The sequence below is a fragment of the Pelmatolapia mariae genome, linkage group LG15 (genome assembly GCF_036321145.2).
Source record: "Pelmatolapia mariae isolate MD_Pm_ZW linkage group LG15, Pm_UMD_F_2, whole genome shotgun sequence".
NCBI lineage: Eukaryota > Metazoa > Chordata > Actinopteri > Cichliformes > Cichlidae > Pelmatolapia > Pelmatolapia mariae.
This window is the reverse complement of record NC_086240.1, coordinates 18,195,064-18,215,239: the sequence shown is the minus strand read 5'-3', so window position 1 is coordinate 18,215,239 and position 20,176 is coordinate 18,195,064. Positions and strand designations below refer to the sequence as shown.

The 20,176-nt window shown below is 39.3% G+C and overlaps 1 protein-coding gene across 7 annotated transcripts; it reads left to right on the top strand.

Moving 5' to 3' along the window:
• The first annotated feature begins 5,164 nt into the window (after positions 1-5,164).
• Positions 5,165-19,718, top strand: max (myc associated factor X). Of its 7 annotated transcripts, none has more exons than XM_063494756.1 (5): positions 5,165-5,345; positions 5,640-5,666; positions 12,794-12,919; positions 16,262-16,385; positions 18,102-19,718. In XM_063494756.1, exons 1-5 carry the CDS (start codon positions 5,310-5,312, stop codon positions 18,287-18,289), a joined length of 501 nt encoding a protein of 166 aa, XP_063350826.1. In that variant the 5' UTR covers positions 5,165-5,309; the 3' UTR covers positions 18,290-19,718. The 7 variants fall into 7 exon arrangements, with proteins under 7 accessions (XP_063350826.1, XP_063350829.1, XP_063350825.1 ...); XM_063494759.1 differs by having other exon boundaries at positions 5,166-5,345; positions 12,794-12,901; XM_063494755.1 differs by having other exon boundaries at positions 5,166-5,345; positions 16,247-16,385.
• The last annotated feature ends 458 nt before the right edge of the window (positions 19,719-20,176 follow it).

Here is a 20,176-nt window from a genome sequence, read left to right as displayed (position 1 = left end):
TGTGCCTGCTGGCTTGCCAGCAGATTAGCATCTGCCAGGTACAAACTCCACACATGATCACAAGTTATGTACAGTTGACAGATTGTTACCTGAATACTGATGCCAAGTTCCTCTTTGGCTTTCAAGAGTTCATAATTCCATGCCAAAACTGATGGCAACAGTACGTCCTGCTTTATGCTTTAAGATGTTTTTCGGTTATAGTCATGATAAAGATGAGTTTCCACTGTTGCTGATGGACTTGTGGGAAGCATGTGGAGTAGCTCTATTTGTTTGAAAAGAAGAAAATGCACACATAAACACAAAGGTAGCTTATAAAGTGGTGTGGGCTGAGATTTTGGTATAATACATTAACATTTAGCTCATTTAGTTCATTTAGTTTATTTTTATATAGCATATAGTGTCTGGCGGGATACATTCGGGTATATCCGGCCTCCTGCTTTATGGAAGCTAGAATAGACTCCAACTCCCCATGACCTTGAACCGGATAAGCGGAAGAGAATGGGTGGATGGCATTTGCATTTATTGTCAAAATAACTGCTAAACAGCAACAACTACAACAGATCAACAGGCCAAACCCTACAGGCCTATTGTGTCAATTGTGTCAGCTTTTACGCTGTGAGAATCATGTCCTTCCCTTAACCCTGCATGACCAGTTGTTTGTGAAGAAAACAGAAAAATCATAACAAAAGCATTTTAAAATGTAAATAGAAGAGAGATACATTCAATCTGAGTCAAGACACTAATTAAATTTTTCAAATATGTATATAGAACAAATTTCATATATATAATGGTGTTTAAGTAAAACACGTGGACCCCGTGAGATACTGTAGATAAAGGTGCTTCTTTAGCCACAGTAATCCAAGGTACTGGATGTCGTGCAAATAAAAAAGAACGTCTGGAAAACAGTAATACTCCATTGAAGCAAACTGGCAAGATGTCCCAGTATGACGCAGAAAGAGCAGTGATTGGCATTTCCAAAAAAGTCAACACCATTTACTGTAAATCACTTGAAGGGATCTACAGCTGACATACTGCACAGACTGCATTCTGTTGTGAGATAGGCACAGTGAGTCATAACGTGCCCGCTTGAAAGATAAAAATGCTAATTAGTATCACTGAAGAAACGGCCTCTGTTTTGGTTACTGCTGCAAAAAACAGAATAAAGATGAGCTGAAGCACACAAGTCCTATCTCGCTACTATAACACGATGCACAGCATTAAATCTAAATGTAATTAGAATATTTGAAAAGTATGTCGACATCCAGCCAAATAAAAATATATAATAAATTGTGGCATTAGAGCCTAACATGGTACAAACTTTTTTTAATATCATGTAATTTTAATCATTTGCCACATTTCCAAAGAATGTTGTTATCCAATAATGAGGACCGCAAAAACAGCAAATTCTTATAAATAATTGCAGGGCTAATTATTGATCAAAGGCTTTCTACATAATGAGGAAAACTGTGATAATGTGAAATAATTGTCCTTTTTCGAAAATGGCGAACACAATGTTCCTATTAAATTTACACTGGTGATACTATAGCCTGAATTCCAAAAAGAGTTGGGATGCTGTATAAAATGCAAAGAAACCCAGAATGCAATAATCTGCAAAAACCCATAAACCCATATTTTATTCATAACACGACATGGAAAATATATCACGTTTAAACTGAGACATTTTATTATTTCATGAAAAATATTACCACATTTTAAATTTGATGGCAGCAAAGCATCTCAAAAAAGTTTGGATGTGTATGTGTGACTAAAAAGAAACAGCTGGAAAACAAGTCAATAAGACAACTGAGTATAAAAAGGACATCTTAGAGAGATGGAGAGAGAAATAAAACTGTGTCATAATAACGTTCTTCCACATAAAACTGTAAAGAATCAAAAGTTTCAGAGACTCCAGAGGAATCTCTGTGTGTATTAAGTACAAAACCCAATGTCACGAGGTTATGAGTGAGGACTCAAATACAGACTGAAAACAATGTGCAAGGCCCAGAGGTAAAGAAAACGCCAGAGTGTTAGCATACAGTAGGTCCAACCAGCAAGGCAAACAGAATCTAGCAAAGTTAAAAAAGAAACTTATGTTTACGTGAAGGCAGTCAAGGGAAGGGGAAACATCTGGGTACCAGAAAACATCTGAAACTAATCAAGGTTAATGAGGCAGGGGAAGTAAAACAAAATACAAGACACAAGAGACAAAGACTACATAAATAAAATGGGCTGTCACGGACTGAACATTATGATGGACTGTTGACGAGATGACACGAGGGAGGCAGGACTACAAGAATCCAAAAACAGCATTGCCAATGTTTACCCAAAAAAGAACAAGACTAACAGCTATGAATATGTGAATATGATGCAAAAATGTTTACCAAATAAAAAAACGTGGACACCATGTCCTCTCAACTAAAGAGAAGAAAGACCATCTAATTTGTTATCAGTGCTCAGTTCAAGAGCCCGTATCTCTGATGGTATGGGGGTACATTAGTGCCTATGAAATTGGAATTGGAAACAGAAAATCAGAATATGCAATCATAAATAACATTTAGGTAGAAAACTGATGGAGAAAACACTGAACATGAGATTAATGCTCTTGCGCAGTCCTGAGTATCTCAAGTATTTCAATAGCACACAATATATTTAATCTTAACATCATATTATTGTAATAATAACTTATATTTGTATATCTATTGAAAAATAGTTCAAATAAACAAAAATACATAAATAAAATAGGGTTGGAGGGACAGAAAGAAGCCCCATAGCTGAGGACCCTAGCATGTGAGACTGTGTATATGGGTGCAGCAGGTCAGAGAAGTACTGAGGGGCTCGTAATTGAATCATTGGATCATAATTATTATTTCACTGATGTGTATCACACTTTATTGCTGCAGCTGTTGATGATTTAATTACAATCCTACTTGTTCCTTCCATGTGCTCATCCAACAGTGCTGGGCATTGCAATTGACAGCACTCTCTTCCAATTTGTATTTATCATAAAAATTGATAACCCACACACTTTGATATACTAATTAGTGCTGCACAGTTGAGATAAACATGCTTATCTCTCTGTGGATGACATTACTTATTCTTATTTATTTACTTTTGTCTTTTTTTTGGGGGGGGGGGGGGGGGGGGGTTCAGGAAATGAGTTTGGATTATTTTTAAGTACAGTCACGTTTCATATTACATTAGTATACTGTATTTCATTTGATCCATTTAGATTAACACTGATAATGTATAGTTAACTGATTTATTGAATAAAATTTACAACAATAATCTACAATCATATCATCTAAGACAGTTTAAGGATGTAGTGAAACTTTTCTAGCATTTATCTGGCACTGCAGTGCTCCCCCCTTCCTCCTTTTCATAAGTGATGCACCAACAACAATGGCAAGAAGGACAAAAAAAATCTCTAATGGTGTCTGCATACTGGGGCTCTTCCAGTATGCCAGTACGCTGCAAGGGGACAAAAGGAGGGCATTTTAATGGTTTAGCAGGCCAATCTTGTAAGGACACGGGGGGAGGGGAAGGTGGCTCAGTCTGGACAGATCAGCTTTTCTAGCTATAATTACAGCCAAGTCTTCCTTATACCTGGATTTTACTATTTTTTGCTTCTTCAGTCCCCATCACAGTTAATCAGTGTCTCTACCTTCCTGCAGCCTGAACACTGTGAGCTGTAATGGTGCTCCACACTTCATAACTCAGCTCAGGTCTGTGAGAAACAGTATTAAGGGTGTGGCGAGACAGCAGAAAATTTTGACTTTTGCTATATCTACTTCATCATCTTATTATTCTATAACATAACCCATCCCTCGAGGTAATTTAAATTCAATTTTGGTGCACATACACAGCTTGATGGCTTCTTGCTGCCATGCATGAAGATGGAGAGGCTTCACTGCAGCAGATGCATTATTAAAGCCTGGCCTTATTGTGTTGTCTTCTATTAAAAAGGGTATGCTGTTACTGACCATATTTCTAGGTGACCCTGTTGGGCCATCCTGCTGCAGGACATACAATAAGATTCAAGAAAATTGTAGATGGGGCCCAAAACTGGCGGAGTATACAAGAAATAGAAGAGGCAGATGATCCAGACTGGCTTGACAGAAGGATGAAGGTCAGTGCAGGTGTAAAGCAGCAGGGAAAGCAAACAGGATGTTGCCTGCAGCTGATGTGGTCTCTTGACCTGCTGGTGGGGGAACGGAGGAGGCTTCTCCCAGCCATAAAAAAAAAAAAAAAAAAAAAATTACTGATTCACTGTTGCAGTGCAGAATAATCCACAGTGTAAGCTCCTTATCTACAGCACAATTTACTGAAAAAAGGAAGCACCAGAGCAGATTATTGCTCTTACTCTTGCTATTATTTGTGCAGAGACCAGCTCCTATTTGCATTTATTCCACTAGCATTACAGAAAGGTCTGTTTGTTTTTTTCTTAAATTTTAGTTTATCAATTGAATCATTAACATTATTTTGCGTATCCCAAGTAATAACCCAAGGATATTTTATTGTTTTTATCATTTAAAAAAAACTAAGAAAACAACACAAGTTATAGTTTTTGGACTGGACTCAGTCAATCTTTATTTCAGACTCATGGTCCCTAAAAAGAAAACGAATCACATAAAACACAAACAAGATGAAAAGAAATAAAAAGAAAAACAGAAAAGAAGGAGAGCCATACTAGGAATGAATCGCCTGTTTGGTGTATATTTGTAGGCTGCTGTAGCTGGGCCTGAGCATGTGAGAGTTTATGTTTCTTCAGTATGTTCTTGAAATCCACGTGTCTCAGCCATGGCCCGTTTAGCTCTTCTGACATACAAATACGACTCCAACCACAATTCCCAGAATGCAAATCACAAAAATAAAGACGCTGTGACGTAGTATACAAGCAAAATCCCTCCTGGATATTGTAGTTTAGAAATAATAACTGCTTACATTTGCAACGGTATTCAGACTTTCTGTATAATGCTTTCTTGACTCATCCAGGGGAAATTATATATTTTATAAATACTACCTGTAGTAAAATGCTCCACAAATATTAATTTGCATCTGAGAAATTAAGAAAAACAATCCTATCGACTACACTTCCCAAAAGCCCTCTTGCTTCTGCGCATGCGTACAGCGGTGCGACAGCTGCGTGTGTGGAGTGCAGTCACGTGGAGCCCGTAGAGTCCACCTCGGCTCCGTCCAAACAGAACGTGAGCTGTTAGCTGTCCGTGTATAGGAGCGCCGCTCGGTGCTAAGCTGATTCATGTTGTTTTTTTAGCCACCCGTCCCTTTAAACTAGCCTATTTAATCGAAGAATGAGTGATAACGATGACATCGAAGTCGATAGTGACGTGAGTATGGCTGCTTTTTGCTTTTTAAGGATGTTATTCCGCCAGCTGGAAATTTTTTTTTAGCTCAACTAGCTCGTCGGCTAAGCGCTAGCTGGCAGTAAGCTGGCTAGCTCTGATCTTCTGAGTAATTTTATCGGGATTCCAGCTAAATGATAAGAAACAGTAGGCTTTCTTGCATCAGCTCATTGTTGATCTGATTAATTATCTTACTTTTCTTCAGCGAAAACAGTGAGATTGTGGAGCTTTACGAAGAATTGTGGCTACAATTGTACTTTTTGTTCTGTTTCTTTGCAGGAAGAATCACCGAGATATCACTCTGTGGTGCGTAATGCTGGATTTGTCCACTGTCGACACAAAAAATGTGTCTCTGATTATTGCTAAGTTAACTTATTCATCACCACTTTGCTTATTTAATTTTTATTTATTTATTATGGTGTATTAGTCAGATTGCACTATTTGGGTGGTGGGGGCTAGTCATAAAAGAGAATGTGATAGTGCGGTTATCTCAATGATAACACATGTATGTTTTAAATTTATTTATATATGTGTGTGTGGACGGTATTTTTTGCTTTGCGTGTAGCTGTTCATGCATCTCTGCAAGTGAAGCGATAATCCTCGGCTTCAGTGTATTGCAGGGTATCCCCCATCCTGTGTATACCCGACCATAGGGAGACTGTAACACGAAATCTATATTTAGACCAAAGCTTTATCCCTACAGAGGCTTTTTTTGTGTGTGCGCGTGTTTGTTGTTTTTTCCGGTTAACACAAAGCCTTCTGTTCTCCGTAGCAGCAGGTTAGTGGCCTGAGTCGTCTCCCCCCCTCTTCCACCCCAGGCTTTTTTGCTCCCCTCCGCGGGGATTCCGCTCACAATCAGGTTTGCATATCACACATGTAGGTCATCTTAGTAAAGAGAGAGCGCGTTTACATTTTGTTCTGCATCCATGATGCAGATGCAGAGGGGGGCGTAACGGGTAGAGAGACTGCCGCATCTCCTCGGACAGGGCTTGGTGTCAGGAAAGGGTGCAGCGGGATGTTTTCCTGTATTGCAGACGGTGATTAGAGCCATCTTCTCTCTACAGGCAACTAAAAGGCTGGCAGCCTAAATGAATGACGTATAGCTGCATGCATACAAGCTAGGGGGGGTGGAAACCACCCTGCACGATTTGGTTGGTGCACACAAAAACACCATGTTTCCCCGCCTGTCAAATAACCAGAATTAAAATGCAGAAGAGCTGTTTAGGAAATATTAGTGTTAACATTTTAACATGAAGTGATATAAAGATTAGAAAATAGCCTTTTTGCTGGTTCCCCCCAACAGACCTGAGGCAGTTCTCTTTTTATTTTTTGATCAATACTGACTTTAATGTTCTGCTTGTGTTGTCTAGTTTATACATGCATACAGAAAATATTTCGTTTTCTGCTGAACAGTAGGAGTATTTTTCTTCTTGCTTAAAATGGGCCTTTCTGGGTTGATTATGCAAGCAAGTCCCATTGGTCTGCTTATGGTTGCCTTACTTACAAGAAGTTTATGCATTTTTCTGTTTCTGGGGGGTGCATTTAAACTAGATTAAATCCCATTAAAAGAAAAAGAGTAAATATATTTAACGCAGTCAATTTTATTTGCAGGAAAACCCCGACTTACTGCTTCAGACAGTTAGAGAAAAGCTAGCTTTAGAGCAAAACCTGGCAAGTTGCTTTTAGAAAAAAATCACCAGTGCTTTGCACAATTGTTGAAGTGTTACCTTAGTCATAATTTTGGATGTTTGTCAGATGGCTTAAAAAAAAGTGGTCTCAAGTGTATAAAAAATGTTGCAACATTGGCAGATGTGCTCACAGATGTGTGGAAAAATATCATTATTTTATGAAGAATAAAAAGAAGTTTCCCTCTTCTTGTTTTGCCAAACAGCAGTAATAGAACAGAATGGTGTCTCTCTTCATGGTTTAATTATCTACAGGCAAGTAAATTTACCACCAAGAATACTTTTGTCAGCTTGTTCAGATGCTCTGTTATTTATTTATTTATTTTTTAATTAGATTGTGGCTCGTATTTTCTCAGGATTGCACTTCCCAGATTGCAATTTCTGTTTCCAAAAACTAAATTCACCTCTTTAGCTGTGCAAACGGAGATAGGAATAAAATCTAATGATGGTTTCGTTGTGGCAGACGTTGAATAGCTCTCAAAACTTGAATAGTGATGTGGAAAGTGGGCCTGTTGTCTGTAGATATGTCTTGGAAGGTGAGATAAGAGACTGAACGCTGTCTAGTCATGGAGCGAAGAGGCTGCTAAGCACTTAATGTATGTATGGTATGCAGTGTGTAATGGTTAGAAAATGTACGAGGGGAAAAATGTGATTTATTTTGTAGCTCCAAGAACAGAAATGTATAAACTAATGAACAGTGAAACCAGTCATTGTAACATCTTAAATATGTCCTAATGAGGACATTTTTTAAATTGTCAACTTTGCTTCACCTGCTGGAGAATCTGTTTTAGTGGCGTTTCCATGGTTACTAGTGCAAAAAGTTTTGACAGCAGCGTAGGCTTTCGTGCGGGGAAGGTGAGTTGGCCAAGGAATGGCCAGGAAGCAGCAGCTAGGCACCTGGTGGTGTTATGTAATGTCTCATGATCAGGTATGAATAGAACGGAGGAGAAGCTCAGCTGGCGTAGGCCGCCAGCAGAACGTATCAGCTTTACAGTAAAGTGATAATGGTTGCAAGCAGGTAATAGGACACCTGCTTTTTGTGGAGCCTGATGTGCTCAACAAGGTGGCTTGACCATGCAGATATTGCTGTGTTTATAGCAGCTGTTTAGTGTTGGCGACCTAGTTAAATGTAATTATGTGCATGATGTAACCTTTAAAGTGGATTCACTTGGAATTAAAATTTCCTACACAAGTCAGAAATGAAGGAAACATTGCTGCAGTCCTGGCTCTCTGAAGGAACAGACTTGTTGAAAGGTATGTCAGGTTACGTGACAGTACATACGTGGAGATCTTGTGGATATTTTATGTAAAGGGTGTGGTGTCTGTCCTTTAATCTGCTCTCAGAAAGAGGCATGCTTCCTTATTTTTCTATCGGTACTGTGGGGTCACATCTTGACATTTGGGGGCAATTATATTGTTTAATTTTCCCAAAACAAGCTTTTCTGTCAGCTTATTTTCACTCTTTTTTGCCTTCAAAAGAAACAACAAGAACAAACAGAATTTGAGATGGGTTTTTTCTTTTCTTTTCCCAAAGACATATTTAACAGTAGTAGAAAGTACCCTCACTGGTACTCAGATTAATAAAATATTGTAATGTAAAAAAGCAGTTTCATATTAACGGCTACTCGTCTTTAGATTAGTGTTCAATATAAATTATAATTATGTAGGTTAGAGCATGTATAGTGCAGACAGCTGGGTCATTTCATATAAATCTAAATAATTGTGTTTCCTCTAGACCTTCTCAGATACGGTTGTTTTGTTTTTTTGCTTTGGGGCTTGTAAAAAATATTAAATTATATAAAATATTCATAGGCTGAAGGTAAAATCTTGCCTCAATTAAACAGACTGAAGTTGGTGTACCACTAAAAATCATTTACCTCTGAGGTCATAAGGTGGGTGGTATTAATAAATTAATGAACAAATTTTTCATGAAATGACTAACCTTATCCTTACTAATGTGATATTTACTGTCTAAAACAGAACCACTTTTCCCTTAAAAAATGTTTTTAAAACATTTATAATAAATTCAAATTCTGATGGTTTTTGTAAATATTCATCATCCTCCCGAGAGTGCGACTTACATTGCCAAAGAGTAACTTAAAGGCACCAAAATATATATCTGTGGTGGAACTTTGTTCAAATCTTAAATAGTGAACGAAGACTTTGAAGAAGCGTGACAGGCCTGTCAAAATCCACCCGTGAAGCTTATTTTTGCTAATTTTAAACGAATGGAAAGAAATGAGGAAACAAAAGTAGCTTTATGGGATTATTGGATTGGAGTTTATTGTGAGGTTTAACTAGGGCTGGGTGATATGGGAAAGAAAGTCATAAAACAATAATTTCTTTCTTATCAGTCTGAAATATAAATCGTGCTATAATTCGACTCACAATTTCGGTCAAGCTTAGAGGTTCTTTTTCATACCAAGATATATAACCAAGAACACAAACAAAATGGAAAACTGAAATCTTTGGTCAGTTCCAAATAAATGTAACCTAGATATTAATCCGATATAAAATCTCAAAGTGTATTATTTATTAATTTTTTTATAGATTCAGACTGTCTGTACAAATTCAAGAACCTTTCAAATGCAGGCAAAGGAGAACATTCAGATAGTTTCGGGCTACTTGTGCTCCAAGGCACAAGCAAGCAGTTATGTCTATAACGTCTGTTCCCTGAAGCAGAGGAACGGGTTACAACACATAAAGTATGGAATAAGAAGTAAAGTGCCGTCTCAACAAAGTGGGCAGTGACGCTCATATGGATCAGATGTGCAACTTGACCACAAAGCCAGTGTGGTAGCGAAGAATGACACAGCTGTTCAGCCGTCGCTCTACAGTCCATGTACAGCTTTGAAAGTACGAGAAATGTTAATGGTCAGTTCCTTTAATTCAGCATTATCGACTGTGCTTACTGGCATCGTGTCTTCATACTGGCATTATGAAGTTATTATGCTTCCATCCAGCAAACTCCTCGTAGCTTGAGTCTTGTGCCGTGAGTCTTCGTTAAACTTTTTATTTTGTTTTATCTCAGTCACACTCATGTGTATTGCTGCAGCTTTATGTTGACCATATCTCGTATTTATATTGGGCAAAACTTGATTCATGGGCATTTCTTTTGTCGTTTTATTGTCCAGCTCTGAGTTTAGCCAAATAAACTGTACATTTACAAAAAGGAAAGTAAACCTAATGGCCAACATTGATTGGTAACTGTATTTAAAGCAGTTCCAATGTTTTAAATAGCTTGTCTGTAAGTCACCGCTTGCTTTTACAAGCAGGAATTCTATAAGAAATGAATGCTAACACACTCTGGGCTTTACTCCTGTTAATATACTGAACATAATAGTCTTCCCCTCATTGCTGTTGAACGAGAAAGTCAACCACGTGTACTTTCTGTATCTATTGTCTCGTCACTGAAGCATCCATAGATACAGCCACCAGACTGGTAATTGCACATGCCATCAATAGCAGTCATGTGTTTGTTCATGCCAGGATTAATGGAGGGAGTGCTTGGCACAATGAGGCACATGGTCCTGGTGGTTTTTTCTCCTTTCTGGTTGGTCTCTCTTTTATGCAACACACTGTAGGAGCAGCTGCCACTGAGTCACATGATATGCATCGTGGGTAGCTTTAAGGGTATATATGTGGGTTTTTGTTTTTTTTTTTAATTAAAGTTTCAGTTTCAGTGACACTCAGGGTGTCTAGGATGTGTTCATGCTCTGCAGCATTTATCTTCTTGCTAAGACCTTCTGCAGGATGTTTACTTGCTTAAAGTATTACTTGAGTCACGCTTTACACCCACCGAGATCACAGCGAAAGGCTTGTCTTAACCTGCTCGTCGTCTCACTCGTGGCCACTTTGGCTTTTGTTGTAATCCATGGACAAAATGAGTCAGATGACACAAGGTCACCTGACTTCTGTCTCCTCTTCTCCTTGCCTGAAACTGTGGCGTGACCACAAATATTGTTCTGTTTTCATTGCTAATATTTTAGTCACATCTCTTGCTTTCCTGAAGCTGTGTGATGGTGGATGAACAGATGATTTTGGAGGCTCTTATTGGGTGTTGGGCTCAGCCTGGTGACAGCATGGATTAGTCAGGAGTCAGATTTGATTGGAGGCTGTAATTGTTTGGCCTAAAAACAGGCCGAACTACATGCTGATCAGTGCTCTGGTCATGTGCTAATGGCAGCTGTCTTATGCCTTGAGTTTAATTGGAGTTCAGATGTGTGATTTTGAATTAACAGCTAGTTATGTGCCTGTTTTTAGTTGGTGTTTGTTAATAGTGTTGGGTTGTTATAGTTAAGCTAGTTATTTGATTTGACAAAAGACATGAAAAATGTTGTATTTTAGTTCATACAGCAGCCTAAAATTAACCTCAAATTTACGGTGAAAAGCCGAACCCCATAAAGGGTTCAGCAAGCCAACGGCTGGAGAGCAAAACAACTTCTGTTCATGACGGCTGAACTGTTTACTTTCTCATCAGGGAGTTAGCTGGCACTATTATTTGTCATCATGTTTGCAGTGACTAGTTTTCATGTTCAAATTTAGAGATTTCTCCGTATTTTGGTCTATTTTAGACAATAGAGTTTCGCAGCGGATGAAGAGGGAGCTGGAAGTTGCATTTCATTGTTAGCATGTTAAGATGTAATAATTCATCTACAGTGCTTGGCAAATTTATTAGACCACTATCCAATGTAAGGTTTATGCCACACTAGATTAACACTATTGGTGATTACCAAAATAATTTTTCACGTTTCTGTGATTGTTAATCCACCAATATGCACAAGCTCTTTAATTTGCAAAATTTAAAGTTATTTGTTTAGATTTCTATGGTTGACTGATGTTTGTAATTTCGGACTTCTCAGATGAGTACAGTGTGCCGGCATAAATGCAGGTATTAAAAAACACAAATGCAGTTTGTCTAATAAATACCAATATAATTTTTTAGATTTAAACAAGTTTTGGATTATTTGTAAAATATTAGTTTGATTGTTTTTATGACTATTGGTCTAATAAATTTAAGCATTTTGTGTTTTTTAAAATATGTTATATCTTTGTTATGTTTAGTTAAAAAGTATTCTCACCTTTGGTCATATTTAAATTTGGCTAAAATATCAGAGTAACGATGGTCTACACTAAGATCTGGCCTTCTATGTAGAATCTGTCATATCGGCTGCTGATATTGAAATCCGTTGAGGACTGTGAGGTTAAAACTTACATATTATCTTGTGGATTACAGAGCGATAATATTTGCATGAGTTTCAGTGAACTGGAGTCCCTTTTTTAATATGAATTTCTTTAAAATGACAAGAGAAGTGTGTTGATATTAAAAAAAGAAGAAATGAGGGTTATGTTTCACAAATTCTGAAGTTAGTGAAAAGGAGAAGATTTTCATCTTTAATAGTAAAATGAATTTTTAGAGGTTGAGGCTGTTGAGCAGTTTGAAGATGGCCTTAAAAATGTGTGACTAGCATTCTCAGTGTTTTATTATAGATTGAAGACAAACGGATTTTGATGCCTTACTGGGGATATTAACTACATCTTAAATGAGTCCTCCTCCTCTGTAATGGTTGGTTAATAATAATGATGGCTGCACTGAATTAAAAGCACAAAGCAGTGTTTTACTGCAGAGTGCGACTTGGCAGCAGAGCGGCTTGTGAACGTTTGACTGGGATGGCTGGACACCCGCTGTCCCTCTACCCACGCTGCTCTGCTGCCTGGCTCAAGGCCCTGTGACTCTTGTCATTGCAGGCAGACAAACGGGCACACCACAATGCGCTGGAGCGCAAGCGTAGGGACCACATCAAAGACAGCTTTCACAGCCTCCGGGACTCGGTACCCTCCCTGCAGGGAGAAAAGGTTGGTAACACTCAGCCTGTAAGTCTGCCTACCACACAAATACCAACTACACACTCATGTATGAAAAATATTTGAATTTGAATGAATTTTTATTGTGTCATGTCTATGCTAAAATGTGAATTTTACTGTTTATGATGTTTAGAAAACAGCATGTAGATGTTCAGAGATGCAGATGTCTTGTTGCTTCATGTGGAGGGCATTGATTGGGCAGGCTGATTAGTGGAGGGTAAATGGTAGAAGGGTGCAGACTGGCAACAGGAAGGCAGTGATGCAGTCTAAGTACTTGGAGCAGCATTGGGAAGTTATTATGAGGACATTTTGTTGCTCTCTTCCTGTTTTGACATCATTGACGTTGAGAATTTTTAGAGTGGGTTCAGCAACTGGCTGCACAAGGGTTTTATTTCAGTTCAGGAAACACACAGTGCAAAATGGCCTAATAAGATGCTCGGCTATATTTATCTCAGTCCGAATCACCACATGGATACGGCTGTTTAGCTATCGATTAAAACAACAAAACAAGTTATGGCTGGGTATCAAATCAGTGTACTTTTGTGGTTCTGAGTCAGTGTTTCAAAGATTACCAAGTGACAGTCTGTTGTGGTTTGGGCAGGTTCACAATCTTTGGTCACAGTTCCCAATAATAAACATTTTGCCAATTTTTAGACCTTAAACTTGGATTAATGTAAAAAATAGGAATATGGACTTCCCCTGTTCAGTTACGGATTGGGAGTTGTGAACCTTCTTTGAGATCAGTGTGGCTCGATCACTAGCATAAATGGTTATGAGGCTGTTTATGGCATATCACTTGCACCAATGTGCTGATCATAAACAGGCAGATTAACCAGAAGGCTTAACTCTTTAAATATGGAACGAATTATAAAATAAACAAACCCTTTTAATGATTAAGCATCTTTTTCACCTTCCTAGTGGTTCTGGCCTTCTAGTGTTAAACAGAAGATTGCAGTGTTTTGACTGTAATTCTGATCGTTTTTCTGTTTTTTGTTGGTATTTTGGCTTGAGTATTGTTTGTTTTTTTTCTTACCCAGCAGCTCCCCTTCCCCTGCACTAATGGCCGTAATGTATGTCGTAAACAAGCAGAGTAAAAAAATGTGATAGATTGCATCTTGGAAAATTCTTTCAAGCAGTGTTTTGATCAAGATAATGAACACTAGTATGTTGGCTGCTTTAGAGTATGTGGACGTGTTAAATAGTTGAGCGTTGGAAAGTGCATTCAGTGCAAGCATGTTGAGCCTATAATCTACAAGGAAGGAAGGCTGGTGGTGCCACACTCTTGTTTCCTGACTTTTAGACTTGATCCTCAGTTTAAATTCTAATTTTCCATTGATTAACTGCTTTTTGGGAAAGAAGAAACACGTCTGTTCCTTAAATGTCAGTCCGCTTCTTCCTTTGAGTTGATGTAAGGTTTAAAGCTTGTGCTTCTGAGTTTCTTGGGGTGAGCTGTAATTCAGCAGTAGAGCTGCTAAAGCGCTAACCAAGAGCAGCTTTACTGCCATCAGACTTGGAGATATTTGGGTTGTGTGTCTGCCCAAATGTGTTTTGTTGCAGGGTAAGGAGCTGAAATCAACTCGTATCCCCTTTAATGCCTTTGCAGGTGAAACACTGAGTTAAAGCGGTTATGAAATTAGTAGTTGGGGACATCCATATCATCTGTAGGATATTTCTGGAGGATCTGATGGACATTTTTTGCCTCCGCAGACAGCGACACATCTGTGGATGGGGTGAAGGTCCAGTTAGCAGTGTTAACCTTCTGAGGCAGAGGGAAACGTCCACATATATTTATCCATACTACTTGGCTTACCTTTATCAATGAGAGTAATGCAGAGTTTAAATGTTTGCATTAAATTTATGCTGTGGGTACGTTGTAACCGCAAAATCCTATGAAACCTCATGACCAGACATGCATCGCCCTACAAAGGTAACTGCATTTCATTGCATTGCGCAATGACTGCGATTGGTGCTGTTTCCATCTGTGCATTTCTGACGGGAAGAGAGCAGCTCAACTTGAAGAGAGAAGTTCCACTCACAAGTGCTATTTGAGTGGCAAAATTGCAGTGCAGATACGCCAACTTGAATAAACTACATAGTGGCCTCAGCATAGACGGTTAAATAAAGCTTAAATCCCAAATATACTTAAATTGATTTCCAGTGGCCTGTTCTTTGCAACGCATGACCTTAATTGAAGTTTTGTAAACGTGCCATTGCTAGCCACGTGAAATTAACTTATTGCCAATTTTGGATGTGTGCAAATAAAAGATCAACTGAATAAGGCCTTGGGCTTAGAGTGGTCAGTGACCACCTGGTAACTGCCTGTTGTGAAGGATACATATTCCCCAACTGGTTGCTGGAGGTTTGATTGCAGTTGCTAGGAAAATAATTGCTAAAGACCCAGGCATGCAGGCCTACAGACCGGCCAGTGACTCACCTGTTGCTAGGTTGTTCCCTGACCATTTGGCCTTGTGATTGCTTTGATCGCTAGCATATTGCTGCGGTTGTTTGAATGGAAGTGATGGAGTTGTCTACAAATATGGTCCAGCTACTCTCCGAGCTGTTGTGACACAAGCAGGAAACAGATCATTGGCATTCAATGAAAAACATGTTGGCTTCAGCTCTGCAGCACAGCTTTTACTTTTAAGGGAAGCGTTCTCATTTCCAGTGAGTGTTGCACTTTCTCCAGTTGTCCTGAGCTACTGGTTAGCGAGTGTTTGTACAAGAAAAACCTGCAGGCAAATTTGGTTCGGCACCTTCTTTGACACTCATACACATCTGGCAAATAGACACTTTTCCCTAGCAACGGGGGATTGTATCACATTCTCTATGGTGGACACCTCTCGCTGTCTCTGTCACTTTAATTTAAATTAGACTTGTTTTTCTTAAACAGAAGGTAAGTTGGAGCCTTTAAATGATTTTTTTTTAAATCAGTGATACCCAGCCATAATTCGTACAGGTCTAGTAGCTGACAGACACCAGGCAGGCATGATGGCAAAGCTGTAATCTGAGCTGGTTGCTGCTGCAGTGTTTGTTGTCTGCTGTAATCGAGGAGAGGCCTCTGACCGTAACTTGTCAGGGGTATGACAAAGCTTATGCATGTCAGACTGAAGTGCCAGCAGATTTCAGGGGGTTAAAAGAAGGCAAGCTAGGTAGAGAAATGCACTGCTGTCTCAGATACCCTGTAGTCTCCTGCAGTGGTTTGAGTCTGCAGTGTGCTGCTCTCTGGGGCCAGTCTGTGTAGCATCATGGCAGGAGTTAGAGTTACTGTGTTAGAAATGTGATAAAGACTCTGTATACTTGCGTCATTGCTTCAATTTTTGCATGTGTCACTAACAGCAGTCTACCAAACAGGCGTCTCGAGCTCAAATCCTAGACAAAGCCACAGAGTACATTCAGTACATGAGGCGGAAAAACCACACACACCAGCAGGACATCGACGACCTGAAGAGGCAGAACGCACTGCTTGAGCAACAAGGTAACACTTCTTATCGGGGAGAGGCGGGCTGATTAATGCTAGTTTGGGTCGGCTGTGAGGTTTTCCACCTGATATGTGCAAGCGTGGACGGCCGAACAATAAATGTTTGTTTGAATGTTTTGGCGATAAAGGAGTCTGTGTGAATAGTTTTAGAACACACTGCTCTTTACGCATAAACAGATTTTTTTTTAGAAAAAGAACAAGTCTGCCCCCTTTTCTGTTCTAAATTTACTATAGGATCATCTGCAACTACATGGGGGTAAAACTACATTTTATCATTATGTTTGAGCATTTAATAACATGCCTCCTTGTACCTCCATGTAATCACCTAAAAGAGAATGGCCCCTCTAATGTCTCTCCCTCATGTTTCTAAAGTTTATGTATGAGATGTGCTTGTCTATTTTTACGTCCAGGGCCGAGGTTGCTCTAAGGCTAATATTTCCATGCTCCTCAGTAACCAGGTTACAATCGGCTTTCTCCAGTAAGCTGATTCTTAACAGTCATGTAAACGAAGATGATGGTTAAAAAAAAGCAAAAGCACCTACAAATGTGCATTTCGTACCAAGCGTTACTGGAGAATCCAAGAGACAAAAATGGTTTTAACTGTTGAGCACAGGAAGCTTTCTCAGAGACTTTGGAGAGACAAAGGTCTAAATATTGTCATTGTTTAGACCTTGAGCAAATTTGGACCATCATGTTCTGGTCTCTGATGTACCTAAAATCCTCCAAAACTCAATGAAAGGTGTAGCTTAGACATGGTGCATTAATACACTCTTGTGCAAAATGAGGATGTTGTCCATATGTATATGGATCACGTTTGTTTCTTAAAGTCTTAAACCCTCCTGATAACTGAGCCGAAAATGCGTCTTTGTGTGTGGTTGCATTGGCTTTTTTTTTTACACTATAATACAATAAGTCACCATCTTTTAACAAAGTATAATACGCAACATTGAGCAGAGTTAAGTGTAAGATACAGAAAATCCTGAGTGCAGTGTTCCCACATAAGGATGCAAGGTCTCAGGAGGTTAAAATTTTGTGAGACCTCTGCGTCATCACTGTGATTTTTTCCCTTCCCCCCTTTTAAGCATTAGATTGCACAAAAATGCCAGCTGTAGCAAAACTGATAGAAATAAGATAATATATGTAAAATTAAGGTTTTTTTTGTTTGTTTGTTAGAAGGCTCAATAAACAGTCCAGTTTCAGGCTTTAAAGCAGTTTGATCGAGCTCATGTGACATTGTGGGCCACAAACAACCCAATTTAATGTTTAGTGGGCCGGCCCAAAGAAGCTGCCCTTTCTGTCCGTCTAAAGAAGTTTAACTACAGAATTTTGTGCTGCAACTTTTTTGTCATCTAATAGTTTGTTACTTTGTTACTTTGCTGTAGTATGAATAGCCACGGGAGAGCTATTTGCCAATAAGAAAAGTTGTTAAACTCATGAAAATGCAGGTAAAAGTCACAATTTCTAATGCCATCCAGATTGGTATCTTTGCTGGGGCGATTCTGGCCCCAGGATTCAGATTCGCTCTTAAGTTTGTTTGAAATCTGTTTAATTACTTCAAGATCTCGCGCTGAAAGTAATCTGTTAGTGCTTTGAATGCATCCTAATCAGGTTTCTGTCCAGCTTATAAAAGCAGAGAATTATGACCAGCAGTGTTTCCTCAGACCAATCGTTTCTTTGTAAATTTGAGTTCTCTGTTCCTTTGTGTCCACGCAGTCCGCGCTCTGGAGAAAGTGAAGGGCTCAGCTCAGCTCCAGGCCAACTATTCCTCGTCTGACAGCAGCCTGTACACCAACCCCAAAGGCAGCGCCGTGTCGGCTTTCGACGGCGGCTCCGACTCCAGCTCGGAGTCGGAGGCAGAAGAGCCACCCACCAGGAAGAAGGTGCGCGTGGAGGCCAGCTAGAGAGCCGAGCGCCTTAAAACGAAAAAATAAAAAAAGGAAAAAAAATAGGTGCGGTCGAGGCAGCGGAGCACAGCGGAGGGCAAGAGGGGAGACGGCCTTCAAAGCTCTCGAGGCTCACCGACCTCTCCTACCTTCATGCCAACGACCACCTCGGCCTCCCTCGTCATCCTCTCTCCTCCGTCTCTGGGTGGGCTCGCACTGGAGACTCGTCGCCATCAAATCTCCTCACAACAGCCGCCACAATCGTCTCTCTCCAGCCAGTCTCCACCCACGGGAGAGAGGTTGTAAGCAGGGTGAAAGACAACTGCTTCAATCCACCTAGAGAGCTTCAGGTTCCCCTCCTCCTCCACCCCTTTCTCTGTTGATTTTTGTTCTCCATCATTGGTATCCTCCCCTTCTTTAGCAACATCAATCCAAATCCTAAAAAGAGGCAGCTTGGCTACGTAAGGACTCAATGCTTTTGTGTGTGTGTGTGTGTACCCTCAGTAAAGCTCCTCCTCCTCCCCCAAGTTATCTTTTTTCCTTTGGGAGGAAGGATGAGCCAGGTGTACTCTTCCAAGCACTGCTATGTTATGTATTTTTTTTGTTTTTGTTTTTCTTGTTTAGAATTTACACACACACCTAGATAAAAAAGAAAATATTCTGGAAAGATTTACCTTTTTAAAAATGAATAAAACATTTGTAGCTTTCTTTTTTTTCCAGTAAAGAATGTGAAGATGCTCGGAGCAAATGTTAAAAGTGATAACCCACCTCAGCCCCACTGGATTGCAGACGTTTCCTGCAGCACACGCTTGTCAACACAAGATGATTTAAAAAAAGAAAAGAGAGAGAGAAACCTGTTCTGTTGAAATTGATGTTTTGAAGGAGAATATTCCTGAACTTATATCGTATTTTGTCCTTTAGCTTGAAGTAGTGGATGACTTTAGGTGGCTGAATACATTAGGCATCTCATTTTATATATTATAAAAAAGCATTAATTGGATGTTTTCAAGTTCAAACAGTATGTTATGCATTTCTTTTAGTGATCACACGAGTCATGAGATGATGCTGATTTTGTCACATGTAGTTTTCTTCAAGGTTATGAACTAGGTTTTGAATCTCAAAAAGTAGCCCCCGTCTCCTGCAGTACAGGGAAGCAAAAGAAGTCCATGTCGGTGTGTTGTGCTTTACACAGTAAAAATCAATGTTGCTGAATCCCCCCCCTCCAAGGAAAAAAAAAAAGGAAGCATTTTCGTGTCTAGGAAATGTGTGTGTATGTATATTGTTTCCATTTAATTTCTATTTAGAAGGATATTATTAGTGTAGTAGGTCTTTGTCCAGTTCCATTCCATGGAAATTACAAGTATGTTGTACATACTGCCAACAATTGTCTTGCAAGTTGAGGCCTACCTTTACTATGAGACTATAAAATAAACTATTTTATCCTTTAGCTGTCTGTCTGTGGTCACTGATCAGCATTTCCTTCGGCGTGTGAAAGTGCTAAAATATTGAGCCTCTACTCAATTTCTTTTTTTTAAGAATGGCTTCTTGACAGCTGCCTTTCCAATGAGACCATTTATGACGAGACCTTATCAAACAGTAGATTGATCAACTGAAATGCTAAATTTCAACTGTTTAGCTGCTATTTGAGGCACTAAACATCGAAAAACTCAAAGGCTTTTCTTTTCAAAAACATTTGCACAAAATGTTAAAGAAATATACAATAATTCATACACGGGGACCCAGAATTGATCTACTGACTCCCTGATGAAGGCTTGTGTGCCAAAATAAGAAGTTTTTTTAAGTTAAACATGACAGTGCCATAAGAATAAAAACATATTTAAAATTTCATCTGAAAAGAAAGAGCCTTGGGACTTCTTTCCTCCTCCACCTGTTCAATTTCCTCAA

What these genes read in the sequence shown, in the direction of transcription:
- max (XM_063494755.1), top strand. Translation starts at nt 5,310, where the DNA reads ATGAGTGATAACGATGACATCGAAGTCGATAGTGAC. An exon ending in CACCGAGATATCACTCTGTG is followed by an intron (nt 5,667 to 12,793) that starts GTGCGTAATGCT and finishes TTGTCATTGCAG; the next exon opens with GCAGACAAACGGGCACACCA. An exon ending in AGGTTGGTAACACTCAGCCT is followed by an intron (nt 12,920 to 16,246) that starts GTAAGTCTGCCT and finishes TGTCACTAACAG; the next exon opens with CAGTCTACCAAACAGGCGTC.